The 17,894-nt window shown below is 42.3% G+C and overlaps 1 protein-coding gene across 2 annotated transcripts in view; it reads right to left on the bottom strand.

The window, feature by feature from the left end:
- Nucleotides 1-17,894, bottom strand: part of KIAA1549L (KIAA1549 like) — a 267,579-nt gene that overhangs the window by 97,441 nt on the left and 152,244 nt on the right. The window contains exons 3-8 of one of the 2 annotated variants that reach the window (XM_053899846.1): nucleotides 16,812-17,411; nucleotides 14,662-14,777; nucleotides 11,545-11,764; nucleotides 10,586-10,719; nucleotides 3,055-3,217; nucleotides 1,456-1,515 (exon numbers count right to left, since the gene is read on the bottom strand). In XM_053899846.1, the coding sequence (XP_053755821.1) occupies nucleotides 1,456-1,515; nucleotides 3,055-3,217; nucleotides 10,586-10,719; nucleotides 11,545-11,764; nucleotides 14,662-14,777; nucleotides 16,812-17,411 (1,293 nt within the window). Of the gene's footprint in view, nucleotides 1-1,455; nucleotides 1,516-3,054; nucleotides 3,218-10,585; nucleotides 10,720-11,544; nucleotides 11,765-14,661; nucleotides 14,778-16,811; nucleotides 17,415-17,894 lie in introns of both variants that reach the window. The other variant, XM_053899845.1, reaches the window with a different exon arrangement.

Consider the following 17,894-nt stretch of genomic DNA (forward strand, 5'->3'; position numbering starts at 1 on the left):
TTTAGGGGGCGCCTGGGTGGCTCAGTCAGTTGAGCATCTGACTCTTGGTTTTGGCTCAGGTCACGATCTCATGGTTCACAGGTTGGAGCCCCACATTGGGCTCTGTACTGGTGGTAGGGAGTCTGCTTGGTATTCTCTCTCTCTCCCTCTCCCTGCCCTTCCCCAACCTGTACTCTTGTGCTCTCTCTCTCTCTCTCTCTCTCAAAATAAATAAATAAATAAACTTAAAAAAAAAAAAAGAAGAGGAGGAGGAGTTTAGGACACAGACACACACAGAGGGAAGATGCCAAGTAAAGATGGCCATCTACAAGCCAAGGAGAGAGGCCTCAGAAGAAACCAAGCCTGGTGACACTCTGATGTCAGGCTTCCAGCCTCTGGAATTATGAGAAAATAAATTCCTGCCGCTGAAGCCCCAAAAGTCTGTGGTACTTTGCTATGGTGTCCCTACCAAGCTAATACTTTCCCCTTCCCCTCCCCACTCCATGTACAGCTGGGCTGGTCACTTTCTCCCACAAATATCTGTCTTCTCTCTTTGCTCCCAATCCTTGCTTTCTGTAACATTTTCAGAGTGACTGTCCGGCTTTGGAAAAACACAAACAAGTTTTTTGCTGTTTCATAAAGCTCAGCTGGGAAATGTCAAGGAAAAAAAGAAAATGTCACCCAAACTCCCTTCTACTTCCATTCGCCCTCACTGTCAGGACACGACTGGGTTCCACCAGGATCAGTGTAGGTGTGGGGCGTGTGCCGAGGAAAGAGAAAAATGCATGCCTAGCATTCCTCAGCCTTTCACTGGGGTTTTGTAGGGCACTGCAGAAAGGCCTACCATCTTTAAATAAACAACCATTCCCAGGGACAATCCCTAAACATCCACAGGTTACTGTCATACCTTCTGATTGTCTACTTTTTGCAAAGAGGAAGCAGTGGATGGGATTTTACAATTTGCTGTTTTGAATGGTTACCTAATATTCACCTTCATATGATATCTTTTCTTAGCTTACTTTACCCATTTCTGGCCCTATGGAAGTAACTCCTTGACTTATAAGACAGGACCAAAGAGGGACCCCTGGGTGGCTCAGTCGGTTAAGCACCCAACTCTAGACTTCAGCTCATGTCATGATCTCATGGCTGGTGAGATCGAGCACCGTGTCAGGCTCTATGCTGGCAGTGCACAGCCTGCTTGGGATTCTCTCTCTCTCCCTGTCTCTGCCCCTCCCCCCTCTTGCTGTCTCTCAAAATAAATAAAAATAAACTTTAAAAACTATTAAAAAAAAAAAGACAGGACCAAAGAAAAGATGCTGATTCTATCCCTGAATGGCATGCAGTTTTTATTATTATTATTATTATTATTATTATTATTATTATATTATTTCGTTTTGGGGACTTCTTTTGACGTGTAGTTAAAGAAAACACATAGCAACCTGATAAGAGGAAAGGGGGAGTAAAATAAGAGATTACCTGTTATTACCCAATAGTCTCTGGTTGTTTCCGATATATCAAGGTTGGGATATTCCAGTGCTAAAACAAATAAGAAACACACCAAGTTACTTTCACAGTTTTTATATGTAAATATTACTTAGGAAAATGGACATACATAATAAAATATCAAACAGCTAAATTCAGCTTTATCATTCTTAGGAACTCCAGGATATACAGGCCAAAACTATTTCGCTGTTCTGAAAAGTAAAATGCTTAGTAAAGGGCTAACTTTCAGATGAAGCGGTTTTTAGGGTTTGTAAATTTCTGCTCTTCTGATTTTTTCATCAGAACCTTCCTAAGTGGAACATCTTCACTATCAAAACTCACAGCTGGAACCTGTCTTAACTATAACATTCTTTGTAAAAACTATCCAACCATCACTAATATTTTTAGGAATGATCCTCTCTTGAATGGATTTTTCCAGTGTCAAGGACTAAGTTTATTATTAGCCAAATGTTTGTGACATAGTCCTGGTTCTTTTGAAGGTATGGTGGCCATAAGCGCTAATTCATGTAAAGGGTTTAGCGCAGAGCCTGGCACATGGTAAGTGCTCAATAAATCTTAGTTGTTGTTATTATCAGAATATCAAGAGGAAAGAAAATAAATTCTTCACATGCTGCCATGTGACATAATGCCATCTTTCATGACATTGTCCTTTCCACAAAATTCAGAGTCATCTTTCCTTACTATGTGGAAATTCGCAAAAGCTTGCCATTTAAACACTCAAAACAATTCTGAGTGGCTACTGTGTGCTAAGTACATCCACACACACAATTTCATTTATTTACAGTATCAAATGCAACCACAGAAGGAAACAGAAAGTTAAAAAAAAAAACAAAACTTGACCAATGACCTTGAGAAATGTATTAACAATTACCTTTAAGAGCACAAATCTTGACTTCCTTTGGCTACCAAGTAAGTGTTTGGGTACAAAATGTAGGCTGCACTGTCTTTGGAGTCTATGCCTTCTGCATGGTAATGAGGATTATATAACTGAAACATTAGAGGAAGAGGAGGCTACAAGACTGACTATGGGGACTTCATCCAGTAAAGTCACGATGCTGATTGCAAATGAGTTGCATTATGTTATCTATAGCCAGGGCAAGGGCTGAAGGCCCGGGAACATTTGCTGATGGCACAAATGGGTGGAAACCATAGCAACCCAGAATGCCACAAGGACAGATGCCCCACAGGGCAGTTACTGTAAGCTCAAAGGCAGACCGTTTGGGTTCAAGCCCTAGGTTCCATGTCTCATTAGCTGTGACAGTGAGCATCTTGTTACACCTCCTGGAACTTCAGTTTTCTCCTTTGCAAAGTGGGGCGCATTCTGTACTACTATAGGGTGCTTTGTGAGGATTCGATGACATAAGATATATGAACTGTAAAGGCACCCAACCAACGCTTTTGTTCAGTGTGCAATATACTTGTTATCAATTCAATCCCCGTTTATCACCGATTTCAGTTGTTTCACGATAAAAGAGTTAGTATGCGCCTGGCACAATAGACATTTGTTAAATGGGGAAGGGACCTGAGAGGAAGGGAAAAGGCAGTGTCCCTGTGAGGGGTGAACATACTCACGTTCAGCAATGGTGAGCGGCGGGTAGGTGAGGTAGAACCCAACCAGCTCAGCTGAGAGCTGGCGGAGGAGGCTGCTGGCGACTGTGCCATTGAGGAAGGAGCTCCGATTGCCCACCACGTACACCAAGGTGACTGTCTGGGAGGCATTGGATGTGCTCACAATCTGAATCGACACAGGAGGAAAGGGGAGGGAGACATGCCAAATAAGATGGAAGCCCTGGGAGGAGAAGTTTAAGCAGAAGTTGAGGGTAGAGATGAGAGGGACGTGAAGAAAAGCAAGGAAGAGACAAGAATAACAAATACCCGTCATTTATGGATTGCTGGCTGAGTGCCAGGCACTGTGCTGAGGACACGTGATCTCATTCGGTTCTCACCACAACCCCATGAAGTGTATCCAGCTATGGCTCCATTTTACAGAGGAGCAAACTGAGGCCTGGAATGATCAAGAGACTTGCCCATGATCACATAGGTAATAGATAATAAGTTATGTAGCCAGGATTCTAACCCAGATAGTCTGACTTCGGGTTTTAACCGGTATGTGTATCTCTTCCAGGGGCTAAATTGTCTCAGGTTACATTTATGGTTCTGAAAATACAAGATAGAGCGTGGAAATGTTAAATCTAAGAGGCCTCAACTGCTCAGAGAAAGCCTGTGTTAAATGTGGGGGGAACCTTGAAGTTTCTACACAACTGATCATCACCCTAGCGAACGGGCAGAGTGATTGAACCTGATTACAAAAGGAATTCAGAAATATAAAACAGCCTCTTTTGAGAGTGATTACATTTCCTTGTGACCTATTAATTCAATATGGAATATGTAAATATTACTATGAGATCGTGTGGTTTTCTTCTTGAATTTTGTCTAAGTCCGTTTTCTCATTACTGGAAAATGCGGTTTTCTGGGTCAATGTGTGGACGAAAATATCCCACAGATGAGATTTGAAAAACAGATGCAGTAGGAAGTTATTTAATTTGGTGAGATAGTTGGGGTTCTGTGCTGGGTTCTGTTCTGTGCCCTCTCCCCTTCCGGATTCACTTGCCACCCACCCACCCACATTTTGCTCAGTGCCCCGAAAGGCAGACACTGTGGACCACCTCAGTGGGCTCCTTTCCCTCTGGCTTCAGCTAAAAGGAGCTCGGGAGGATGTGAGAGACTGGAAGGAGAGTGGGGTCAGAGAACTGGTATGTCGGGGACTCTTTTCCCACAGTGGGGCTCTTATGGGGCAGCTTTGGCCTCTGCCTCCTGTAACTGCTCTTTCCTCTTGCCCCATCAGGCCCCAATACTTATAGCCTTGGCTATAAGTGGTTTTCCTAGAGCCTGCCCATGCTTCTGCAAAGAGTCCCTTTTATTAGACTTTCTTCAAATTACCTTTATCTGAGTGTGACCTCTCTTCCTGCAGGGAGCCAACTGATAATCCTGTCTTTCCCAGACATTTGTGTGTTCAGACATAAATATCCCTGCAACTTTCCTTTTAGACATTATTTTTAAAAAGATTGTCAAGAATACCTTCTTGTTATTTCTCACTTTTCCCATAAGTGGAAGTTGCTATATAATTTTCTTTTTAAATTTTTTTTAATGTTTATTTATTTTTGAGAGACAGACAGAGAGAGAGAGAGAGAGAGACTGAGAGTAGGGGAGGGCAGAGAGAGAGAGGGAGACACAGAATCCAAAGCAGGCTCCAGGCTCCGAGCCATCAGCACAGAGTCCGACGTGGGGCTCAAACTCATGGACCACAAGATCATGACCCAAGCTGAAGTCAGATGCTCAACCTGATTGAGCCACCCAGGCACCCCTGGAAGTTGCTATATAATTTTCTAACACAGAGCCTGTAGTCCCATGATTAATGATACACTCAATCAACGTTTCTAGTCAACTCTTTCTCTCTTTTCTGAAAGTATTTTTGGACTGTGGTTGAGGCACAGGTATTCATGCCACCTTCCCAGGGTACCAAAAATAAAGGTGCTTCTTTCTGAACAACTCAAAAGACTCAACTGTACTGGCACCTAAAAGAATAATAACGAAAATAACTTTTTGACCATTATCTCCAGTGTGAACATTCTATTTTTTGCTTTTCAACTAAACTAAATCTCACTGGATCCCAAAGATGCCTATAGAACTTACAGTTTCTTCTACAGAAACTACACTGGATCTGGTAAGTTAACTTTAAAAAAAAATGTGGCAAAATACACATAAAGTTATCTTGTTAACCATTTTAAGGGTACAGTTCAGCGGCCTTACGTACATTCACACTGTTGTGTGGCCATCACCACCATCCATCTCCACAACTTTTTCATCTTCCCAAACTGAAACTCTGTACCTATTAAACAACTCTCCATTTCTTCCTCTCCTCAGCCCCTGAAAACCAACGTTCTACTCTATTCATTTGACAAAACTGAACACCTTTTATAAGAGGAATCACATAGTATTTGTCCTGTTGTGACTAGCTTATTTCACTTAGCATAATGTCCTCAAGCTTCGTCCATGTTGTAGCATATGTCAGCATTTCCTTCCTTTTAAAAGATGAACAACAGTCCATCGGATGTATATACTACATTTCTTGTCCATTCTTCTGTGGATTGACACTTGGGATGCTACCACATTTTGCCTGCTGTGAATAATGTTATGAACATGGGTATACATATATCTCTTCAAGTCCCCACTTTCTTTTGGGTATATACCCAGAAGTAGAATTGCTGGATCATATGGTAATTCTATGTTTAATTTTTTAAGGAACCACCATACCATTTTCCACAGAGCTATGCTGTTTGAGAAGCTCACCAGCAATGCATGAGGATTCCAATTCCTCCATATTCTTACCAACACTTGCTATTTTTTATCTTTTAAAAAATTTTTTAATGTTTATTTATTTTTAAGAGAGAGAGAGAAAGAGGCAGAGAGAAGGAGACATAAAATCCAAAGCAGGTTCCAGGTTCCGAGCTATCAGCACAGAGCCCAACACGGAGCTCCAACTCACGAACCGCAAGATCATGACCTGAGCTGAAAGTGGACTCTCAACCTACTGAGACACCCAGGAACCCTTTTCTTTTTTCTAAATAGCCACCCTAATAGGTATGAAGCGTATAGGTGTGAAGTGGTATATTGTGGTTTCGATTTTCATTTCCCTAATGATTAGTCATGTAGAACATTTTTTCGTGTGCTTATTGATCTATGTATCTTATTTGGAGAAATGTGTATTCAAGCTGTTTGCCCATTTCTTTATCAGATTGTTTTTATGTTTTTGAGTTGGAGAAGTTCTTTATATATTCTAGATATTTACTCCTTATCCAATATATGATTTGCAATTATTGTCTTCCATTCTGTGGGTTGCCTTTTGATCAACTGTGCCCTTTGATCTACAAAAGTGTTTTTTTTAAATTTTAAACATTTTTTTATTTTTGAAAGACAGAGAGAGACAGAGCATGAGTGGGGGAGGGGCAAAGAGAGGAGACACAGAGTCTGAAGCAGGCTCCAGGCTTTGAGCTGTCAGCACAGAGCCCAACACGGGCCTCAAACCCACAAACTGTGAGATCATGACCTGAGCCGATGTCAGAAGCTTAACTGACTGAGCCACCGAGATGCCCCAAAAGTGTTTAATTCTGAAGTACAATTTAACTACTTTTTCTTTTGTTGCCCATACTTTTGGTGTCATATCCAGGAAATCATTGCCAAATTCAATACCATGAAGTTTTCTCCTCTGTTTTCTTCTAAGAGTCCTATAGTTTTGGCTCTCATGTTTAGGTCTTTGATCCACTTAAGTTAATTTTTGTATATGGTGTTAGATAAGGGTCCAACTTCATTCTTTTGTTTGTGGATGTCCAGTTCTCCCGATGCCATTGGTTGAAAAGATTGTCTTCTCCCCATTGAATGGATTTGAGGCCCTTGTCAAAAATCATTTGACCATATATGCAAAGATTTTTTTTTGCAATCTTGTTTGTGTTCCATTTGTCTATATGTCTGTCTTTATGCCAGTACCACACTGTTCTGATTATTGTAGCTCTGTAGTAAGTTTTGAAATCAGAAAGCATGAGAATTCCAACTATGTTTTTCTTTTTCAAGATTGTTTTGGCTATTCATGGTCCTTTGAGATACCAAATGAATCATATGAATTCTAGGATGGGTTTTTCTATTTCTGAAAAAAAAAAGTCACTGGGATTTTAATAGGGAATGCACAGAATCTATAGATCGCTCTTAGCAGTACTGATATCTTAACAATATCAAGTTTTCCAATTCATAAGCACAAATTGTCCTTCTTTTTTTGTCTTCTTTAATAACCTCATTTTTATAGTTAAGAAAAGTGTAACCATTCTTGGTGGCTGCTTAAAACTAGCTTCATAAATAAGAAGAGGTTCACAGGCCTGAGCTAAGGTCATGTCAATGTTCCCTGAAAGTCATGCCTTGTCCCTAGTACAAGCAGCCCCTACAGGGGGCACTTTCCCATTACCCCTTTACTTTTAGACTCCTGTGACTTCTGGCCTTATCTCTTACTTCCCACTCACTCCTGCCACAATCCATTTAGCTAATCAGACCTAAAAAAATGCTAGTGGAATGGAATGCTGTTGTTTTGCCCACCCAGCATCCATTCTCCCTTCTTCTATGGCAGCACCATAATTTCCTCAGGCAAACACCTCTTCTCTCCAGTTGGATTCGTGTGCTCAAGCTCTAGGAGTGGGCATAGCCAGGCCTACTTGATTGGGACATTTTATCTCCTTGGTCACAGTTACTGCTCCAGAAATGGGCACATAGTCCATCTGGGTCCAATGAGAGCTAATCCCAGGATTTTCCCTGGAATGCCACAAAAAAAGGCACCTTGGTTCCATAAGACCGTGAGCAGTAAGGATGAGGCAAACCTGGAGGTGCCAGGGACCACCCTACTGGTCCTGAAGATGATGCGAGCCCAGGGCAAGACCAAGGTATAAAGAGAGAACTTAATGAAGAAATCATATAAGCACCTGAATCAAATTGGGCCTGAAGGAAATATGCTGTGAACCTTTCAGTTATATGAGCCAATCACCTCTTTTTGTTTAAGCCTTATATGCTTCAATTCACAACCAAAAAGGTCCTAATTGAGTATACTGTAATCTAGCCCCTAATACCAATGCTATACAAGTAAAAAAAAAAAGTCACTTTTCAATGACTCTGTGAACAAATTAATTAAATATTTATGTGGTCTTATTCCAGAAAGAATCTAAGCTGCCCTCTAAATTACATTTAATACCATAAAACAGAAAGTTATTAATTACAAAAACCATGTCAGGGTACAAGCCCAGGGGGATTAAAGACAACCCCAGGGGGATGGTTAGCATGTAGCTAATATATGCATGATATAGGGGCCTTTTGCATATAGGGTTCCAAAATCCAGGCAACAAATTGGTTCTGGAATTCCTGTCAGCCATGGCAAAAAGCGAAATAGGGTTAACAAAACAACTCACCCAATTATCCATTCATTTCAAGAGTTGCTGAAATGTTCAAGAGCATCTAAAATGCATGTAGATGCAGGGGCACCTGGGTGGCTCAGTTGGTTAAACATCTGACTCTTGATTTCGGCTCAGGTCATGATTGCAGGGTCATGAGACTGAGCCCCACGTTGGGCATGGAGCCTACTTAAGATTCTCTCTCTCTTTCCTTCTGCCCTTCCCCATGCCCCCACTCACATGTTCTCTCTTTCTCTAAAAAAATTAAATAAAAATACAATACAATAAGTAAAATAAAATAAAATAAAATAAAATAAAATAAAATAAAATAAAATGTATGTAGATGCAGTTTTCAAATTGTCTGTTATAGTCTTTTCTAAGGGAAGTTTGCTACTTGCTTTACAAAGTTCATGGCCCATTACTATCATACAACAACACAAGTGAGGCTTCTTAAGGACAAAGTCAGCTTATTTATCTTGATGTCTCTCCCAGTGCCTGATAAATACCAGGCACTCATTGGGTCTGTGCTTCCTGAATACAATCAGAGTATATGTTTGCTGCTGAGCCCTAACTAGAATCATGCACCTGTGAGGATCACAATCCAATCAGAAAGAAAAAGATCTCCCACAAGGGAGCTGAGTCATACTTCTTACATAAATCTTGTGTTTGTGACACGTTTTTAGATCTTAATCTAATATGAACCAAATCATAATGAGATACTTCCATATACACTTTGGATAAATCTAGAAAAGGAAAGCTGCTTGTTCAAATTAAATTGTATGCTTTCTACAACGTATTGGCTTTGCTGATAATTCACTTATGCTAAATGTCAATTTCAAAACCACTGGGTTTAATTGCAAAGGATTTAGTTCAGTAAAAATAGAGACATTGGGTTGTACAGTTAATCAGAGAAATTTGGGGGCTGCATGAATATCATTAAGAAGCATCTGACTTTAGAGGGATGTTAACTATATAATTGCAAAAAGTGGGTCTGAGAAAAGCTTTAGTGGCGTGTCTACTGTAAATCCAGTAAACTGAAATATAGTAGACTAGGAGTAGGATTTTCCTGGGAAAGAATTCATGTGTTTGCCAAAAGTTTCATAGTATAGCATAGTGAATAAGATTATGGGCTTTGACTCAAATCTTTGTTCCATTCTTTACCAACCATGTGACCTTCTGGAAGTTTCTTAGCCTCTCTCTCAGTTCCCTCTTTTGTGAAATGGTGATAATAATACTTCAGGGGGATATCTTGAGTATTATTTAGCAAGATATTTTTAAAACACCTAGCACAGTCCTGGCATATGGTAAGCCCCAAATATAAAATGTGTGTGTGTGTGTGTGTGTGTGTGTGTGTGTGTGTGTGTGTGTGTAAACTAGGGTGACTGTGCATGTGGATGTCTAGAAAATAACTCAATGCAGGGGTGCCTCGGTGGCTCAACTGGTTAAGCATCCAACTCTTGACTTCGGCTCAGGTCATGATCTCAAGGTTTGTGAGTTCGAGCGCTGAGTGTGGAGACTGCTTGGGATTCTCTCTCTCCCCCTCTCTCTCTGCTCCTGCTTGCGTGCTCTCTCTCTCTCTCTGTCTGTCTGTCTCTCTCTCTCTCTCTCTCTCACACACACACACACACACACACACACACACACAATGAACAAATAAATAAACTCTAAAAGAAGAAAATAATGCAATGCAAATCACAAGATAGGCAAATCTTGATGAGTTAGCTATTTAGAATGGATTCATTTTACAAGATATTTGATTCATTTTATGAGACTATATCTTATACAGCATAGCTAGTTTCATTTTTAAAATAGTAAATGTATTGGGAAGGCCCGAGGAAGCTTCACATGGGAAAATAAATACAAAATCCCAAACCATACCAGGTAGATAGCAAAACAGCATCCCTGCTGTCATGGCCATACTCCAGACATTCTCATCAATGCCAGGACCAACTCGACTCCGTGACCCAGAGTGGCATCTCCTCCTGTCTACATCACATGCCCAAAGTACAAAGTTACATTTACACCAGACAGTTTTGAAATAGGGGAGCAAGTCCCCTTGCCAGCATTTGCATCATGGCTGGCCTCTGTCAACTACATGGTGGAAGTGCCCTCCTCCTTACCTGAATTGTCAGATTGCTCTTGGTATTCAGGACTTTCCTCTCTGCATCCTGAAAGGCCTTCTGCAGTCTCTGTTCCATCGTCTGAGCAAACTTGCAGGACTGGATGTTGTCGGACTGGCTCACAAACTGCAGCACTGGAATGGGAGTAATCAATCCGCTCTCACCAAAGTTGTGTGTCTTAGTTCCTTGGACTTAACAATCACCATATAAAACAGCATGATTTGACATCAGAGAAATCAGGCAAGTAAGGACTGACAGGGGTTAGTTGTAGTGCTGGAAGTGACTCTTAAAATGATTTATAATAGAGAAGAGTTAAAAGCATGATCGAACCTGAGGTTCCTTGTAATGCAAAGGGCTTAGTGATCATTTGGTTGGATTATGCAGACATCTGCTCCAAGAATGATTAAAAAAAAAAACAAAACGATCAAAGAAAGATCATGTCTTCTCTTTCTTTGGAAGGGGAAAAAGAGTCAGTTGGCCTGCATCACTAAGTTGATGGAGTCTTTCAATTTTGATGGTTTCTTCACTCTTGTGGTTCACCAACCACATGATCAGAATCACGAGGGAGCTTGAGAGAAAGACTCTAAGGCCTAAACTCGGAGATTCAGATTCAGTGGCACCTAGAACGTATTGCTCCAAAGCACAGGTTTTATGGATGCTTAACTCTTATCAGTATCCACTGGAAATACGGGGGAAAAAAAGTAAAAATACAGTATTTGTTGCTCATAAAGTACTAATTATATAAATTGGGAAGGAAGGCTCCAGCGAAGGACCATTTCTAATAAATCCAGGGTTGGGAACTTTAGGCTCATGTGCAGGGAACTGGACAGTTGATTAGCAGGGCCCTTTGAGGAAAGTGCACAAGGGCTTTAAGAGATGATGGAGCAGCTGGCACTGACCTTTTTAAACAGGGTGTCATCTTGGTACTGCCCCCAATCCCAGAACGGATAGGTACTTGCCTGTTCTCAGCTGGAAGTAGCCTGCAGGCTGGGGATTCCACGGGGAGGCAAGTACTGCCACTGACTGTAAGTTTGGGGTATGTTGCTTCAGATCTGCAGTGACGTTGCTGACCCCATAAACACCCAGCATTTCAATCACTACGGCAGGCAAGTATACCAGTCTCCCTTTGGTAGCATAATAACCAACTGTGACGTTATGAGAATGTTCCAGAATGTCCACCTACAAAACAAACGGACCCAGAACTCAGTGTTTATTTCCATGGTGCTTTAAGTTCTTGTTGGTATTTCTTAGAACCACAACTGTTATTTAGCAAGGCTGTGGAATACGATGTTCTCATTCAACAAATATTCTAACAGTTCTATACAGCACACATGGATTGGCAAGTCTCAAAATATCAGAGTACAAAACAATAGGAAAATACAATTTATATCACACCTACATGGAATAGAATTAAATCTGTGGGGGTTTTCTTTTCTTTCTTTTTTTTTTTTTTTTAATGTTTGTTTATTTTTGAGACAGCGAGCAGGGAAGGGGCAGAAAGAGAGGGGGGCGGGACAGAAGATCTGAAGTGGGCTCTGAGCTGACAGCAGCGAGCCTAATGTGGGGCTCAAACTCACAGACCATGAGATCATGACCTGAGCCAAAGTCGGATGCTCAACTGACTGAGCCACTCAGGTGCCCCAGGTTTTCTTGATTCCTTAAATACCTGAGTATAATCTTGTGAGCACCAATGGTCAATCAAGAAGGCAGACAGGAGACAGTCAGTAAAAGAGATTTCCAGAGATGAAATGCTGGGAAGAATAGCTTTATTATAGTTCTTATCGTTTATGAAAATTAAAAGGCAGAAATGATAGATAAGGTGGAGGCTCCTTCAGGACAGGGAGTCAGATAATAAATGAGGTGAATTCCTCTCTTTAAAAGCTGGCTTGTAGGTTGGTTCAAGGCCAAGGTTAGGATGGGGATGGGCTATACAGAGTCTCTCTTAAAATTGAGTTCTAAGGGATACTGATGTGCTGAACTCTTTATGACCCAACTGGAAGATTTTTGAGGCTTTACATTTTATTTTTGTTTTCTTTTGCCTTCTTAGTGTTTTATAACAGTTCAGGGTGGAGGGTTTTTTTTTTGTGGGTTTTTTTTTTTTTTTGTTTTTTGGTTTGTTTCGTATTTTGGGTTTTAAAAAGTATTTATTTTTGAGAAAATTTGTGTCAGCACAGAGCTGGATGCCGGGATCAAACTCACGAACCATGAGATCATGACCTGAGCTGAAACCGAGAGTTGGGCACTCAACTGACTGAGCCCCCCAGGCACCCCCCAGGGTGTTTTAAACACACGCTTCCCTCCCACACACACACTCCGACTCTTGCATTTCCATTAGTAATGTCACGTGTATTTGTCAGAGAAACCAAGAAAACTGATTTTGCAACAGATGGCTATGCTTTTGCCTCCTCCACACTGTGTGCTCTCTGCCACTTTGTGACCTAAAGGTGGTGTTCAAGATGACTGTAGGTGGAACAAGAGATACTTCTGCATGTAACACAGACACAGCATTAAACAATACCAGATCGCCCAGTGAGAAAGTGACTCAAATCCCAATTACCCCACGGAGGAAGTCTCAGTTTGGGGATTATTTATTTTTAACACCTCTCTAATGCTTGCTAATCATATTTTTAAACAAAGGGACACAAGGGACATCATCAGCCTTAGAGCCTTCAGCAAGTAACAATGTCTTGCTTGAATGTAATAAGCTGTTACCATTATACTCATTTTTATGATTACCTTATGTTTGTGGCAGATGATCTTCATTTCCACTTATGGCACTAATATCAAACATCCTTTCAAAAGAAAGGTATTTAAGTTTTTAAAAATGAGCCTATTTTTAAAAACCAAATTCACAGGGTGCCTGGGTGGCTCAGTTGGTTAGGCATCCAACTTTGGCTCAGGTCATGATCTCACAGTTCGTGAGATCAAGCCCCGTGTCGGGCTCTGTGCTAACAGCATGGAGACTGCTGTTAGCAGGAGGAGCCCCCCCCCCGCCCCTCCCCTACTCGTGCTCATGCTTGCACACTGTCTCTCTCTCAAAGTAAATAAACTTAAAAAAAACAAACAAACCCTGAATTCATAACTAATTATCACAGTGGTCTGGGATGGTATACAGAAAAGGCAAAAACTGTGAATAGTTTACAAATGACTGAAGTTTAGTGAAAATTACATGTCAGGTGACCAAATAGAAATACTCACATTTTCAACTTTCAAATAAAGTTTCTGGTGCAGAAACCACAGATGCCTCTCATGAAATGCTTGCTTTCTTTCTTTCTTTCTTTCTTTCTTTCTTTCTTTCTTTTTCCTTTTTTACCCCTCTCAGAATTATATAAAAGAGATTGACAATGACCGATAAACTACATACCAAACCTCATTCCTAGTCCTTGGTGTGGTCATGGAGACCACGAAGCTGAATGCAGCTGTAGAACAAAACATCAAAGGAAAAAGCCAGAGCAATATTTTTTAGTGGTGAAAAGGGTTGTCTCCCGACTGCCAATCACATTTAGGACTTTAAAACTTGGAATCAGTCCAAAAGAGTGTAAAGCAAGGCTTCCATCACTTGGATATACCATCAAAATCAGCTTGCAGTTGTTAAATAGTACTTGGCATTAAAGTTCTTGGAGGAAAAAAAAACTGTTCATTTCCCTGTCTGCTGCTGGCCATTTAAGCAAAGTTGGACTCAATTTACAATAATTTTTAAATGTCCAGAAATAAATCACCAACTACTTACAATGCTGAGGGAGACAAAGGGAAAAGCAATGGATGGTTTCTTGAAAATTACACTAACAATATTAGATTTCCCTAAACAACTGGATAATGGGACAATTCAAAACAGTATATCCAGGCTTGGAAAAAAAAAAAGATTAGACATAAGGCAATTAACCTCAATTTTCCATCTCAAAATCTGACCTTTTTCTCTAGTCACCACACATTAGCTATTTGCCAAAATGAAGAAAGATTCTACTTCTGACAAGTATGGTTACGATACCCAGGGAGGAGGAAAACAGTCTAGCATCCTCTGGGCCCAAGAGGAAGATGTGGACGGCTTAGTCTAATCACAAAAGCAAGAGGCTTACGTGAGCCGAGACGTCATTCTGGTGGAAAGCCTTCCGCAATGCCTGCGTGAGCCCTTTGGCTACATTGAACCTCAAGGTTTCACTGATCTGCACTCTCCTCTGGGTCAGAAAGAGAACTGTGGGATCAAACAGAAGCACAGTAATCAGGGTAAGTAATGATCCTCCTCTCCTCTCCACCCTCTACCTCCTGCAAGTTCTGAGTAAAGCTGGTGAGCACAGGTCCAACCAATGAGAGCGGTGGGCCGGGGTAATAGCTGTGTTGGTCCCATTCAAGTCCAAAGAAGGAAGGACCTAGTAATTGTCTGACCCTAGTGGGGAGAGCTAACAGGCTGGCTGCACTTCATGTCTGACTAACGCTGACTCTGACTTTGAAAATTAGGTTCAGCAGTACCTGGTCCTTGATGCGTCTGCATGCAAGAAAACTCTTGTAACAGTGTTCCCTGATAGCCTGCTTAAGGGCAGGCCCTGAGCTGGGTCCTACAGCCTAAAACACCCCTGAATCAGGAAGATACAGTCCCCACCTCATAAGTGGGACAGAGACAGGGATGGAGAGCTGGGGTGGAAGGTAGGCACCTGTGACTGAATGCGACAGGTGCTATTTGAAGGGAAGCCTACAATGCCATTGGAAGCCCCAGGAGGAGGATCCAGCTCAGACTTGGGCAAGGGGGTGGGGATCAGGTAAGGTTTCCTGATGCTCCCACTGAGTCCTGAAGGATAAGGGAAGTATGCTAGGCCCGGGAGAGAGGGACCACCCTCCCCCCCCCACCCCCGCCCAAAAACACACACACACACTCCCAGCAAAGAAAAGACCAAGTGCAAAGACACAGGGATGAGAAGTGAAGCCTCAGGATACCTGTTTAGGCTTGGTCCTGAGGGTGATGGGAAGTGAAGGGTTTTCAGCCAAGGCATATATTTTAGAAAGTTCCATTGGCTGCAAACTGAAGAACAGATTGGAGGGGGGGATAGTCTAAGGCAGAGAGATAAATTTGGTTGTTGTTGCAGAAATTGAGTGATGACGACAGTGTCAACTAGGGAAGAGGCAGTTGGGGAGGAGGAAGGGGGATTCAAGGAGGTAAGACCGAGGGCACCAGTGGTTGACCAGGTGTGGGGTGAAAGGGATGGTGATGAAGGAGGGGGGAGAACGTTCCAGACTTCTGCATCTAGGTAGTTGGGGTTGCCTGCCTCTCAGTGAAGGGGAAGTGGAAAACCAGATGGTATAATTTCTGGATAAATAGAAAGAGATACTGTACTTTGTGCTTTGCCTAGTTTCACAATTTCCCACTTTCGAATAGGGTATGTCTCCAGATATAATTTCATTTAATCCTTTGTAGGGTGAAGAGGAAGGCGGGATGCGAGCATTCAGCACTGGCATGCTCTTTCAAATGCTGTGTCTAATGCTTTTTATAGCAAACACTACCACACTATTAAAAGCACCCTGTGCCTTCCTGGCCTGCTTTGCTGCAACTGGGCGGTGGGGGCTAAAGAGAAAGCATATACCACCCAATTTTTTCAAGGCCTCTTTTTCAACATCAAAAGAAATCCTGGGCACCCACATCGTGTGGCTGTACTTTTACTATCTGCCGACTGAGAGAATACATCACAAAAGCCTCTCTGAATTCTGTAGTGCTTCCAAGATTTGATATTTTACTAATCATTTCATTCATTCATGTGAGACATTACTGATTTGCTCCACAGGCAAAAATTGCTACAGGTTTGTTTTCTCAAACTCGCTGGCAGAACCAGTTTCCCTGGGGCCTCTGATATCAGGACTGATCCCAGGCCTAGAATCTGTATCTCCTAAAGCTCCCCCTCTCCTCTGCCACTTGATAAGGATCAGGGTTCTGGGCCTCATCACTGTGACATTTGGGGCTGGATTATTCTTTGCTGTAGGACCATCCAGTGTGCTGTAGGGTTTTTAGCAGCATCCTGGTCTCTGCCTCATTACGTGCCTGTAGCACCCTCCCTACCCTCCAGGCTGTAAACACCCAAAAATGTCTCCAGACATGGCCAAATGTCTTCTGGGGGGAGAAGGAGCCAACTGTCCCTGGTTGAGAACCACCGATCTCAAAGAAATCAAAGAATTCTGCTACATCTCTGAGACCAGCACGTGCTTGCCGCTTTCAAATAAAATCAGGACACTGGACTCTTACCTGTCTTCACCAGGAGCTTACTGGACATTTGACACTCCAGGTTGGATGCCATTTTGCCGGTTGTGACCACAGCAGTCGACGCAGCATCTATATTTTCTGCCGGCAAAGGTGGCAACCGGGTGGCCCTTACTGGGGCAGTAACGGATGTCAAGGCTGCTGTGATTGTCAGTGGGCGTGTGGTGGATGCCTTCGGCATGTCTGGGTTGGTGGGGCTTGGGAGGCCTGTGTGCATGGCTTGTGGTTTCCTGGGGAGGTGTGTTGTGGACAACAGGCCAGAGGCGGTGCCCGTGGTCCCTTGCATGGCTGTGTGAGCACTCCCGGTGTGTGCCGTTCTTGAAAACATGTAGGTTGGTGTGAATGAGAAGGCCGGAGGCACTGCCCCCGGTGTCGTCCTTGGGCCAGGTGCTGCGTTGTTTGTGACATTTTTAGCTAGGGCAGTGGTCCAACTGCTCTTGACTAATCCCGAGGCCATGGCCGAAGCCCTGCTGCCAGTGCCCTTGGCAACCAGGGCTGCAGACAGCGCCGGTGGGCTTGATTTCCCCAGTAACAACGTAGCTGCTGATGCTGCTGTTGGTTCCGCCTTGGACGACACCGAGGGGTCTACTGCAAAGAGAAAAAACAAAGTCTGTCATTGGCCCACAGTACACATGTCACTTGGTGTGGTGATGAATGGATGTAACATATGAGTTTGCTGAGGTGAAAAGTCTCTGCTCTGGGATTTAGGCAAAACAGCTCTAGGTTCATTAAGTCAATTACCCATAATGAGAATGCCACTGACAGAAACCTGTGATTGGTGGGGGGAAGGGTGGTGTGGAAAGAAATTTGTGGTTGGTAATAAGGACATTTAAGTTCTTAATACAGATTTTCCTCACCTTACAATGGGATTATGTCTCAATAAACCCATCATAAGTTGAAAATATCATAAATCAAAAATGCACATAATATACATAACCTCCCAAACATCCTAGCTTAGCCCAGCCCACCTTAACCATGCTCACAACACTTACTTTAGCCTACAGTTGGGGAAAATCATCTAACACAAGCCTATTTTATAATAAAGTGTTGACTCACTTGGGTAATTTA

The sequence above is a fragment of the Panthera pardus genome, unplaced genomic scaffold, assembly GCF_024362965.1.
Source record: "Panthera pardus isolate Hobbes unplaced genomic scaffold, ASM2436296v1 HiC_scaffold_12, whole genome shotgun sequence".
NCBI lineage: Eukaryota > Metazoa > Chordata > Mammalia > Carnivora > Felidae > Panthera > Panthera pardus.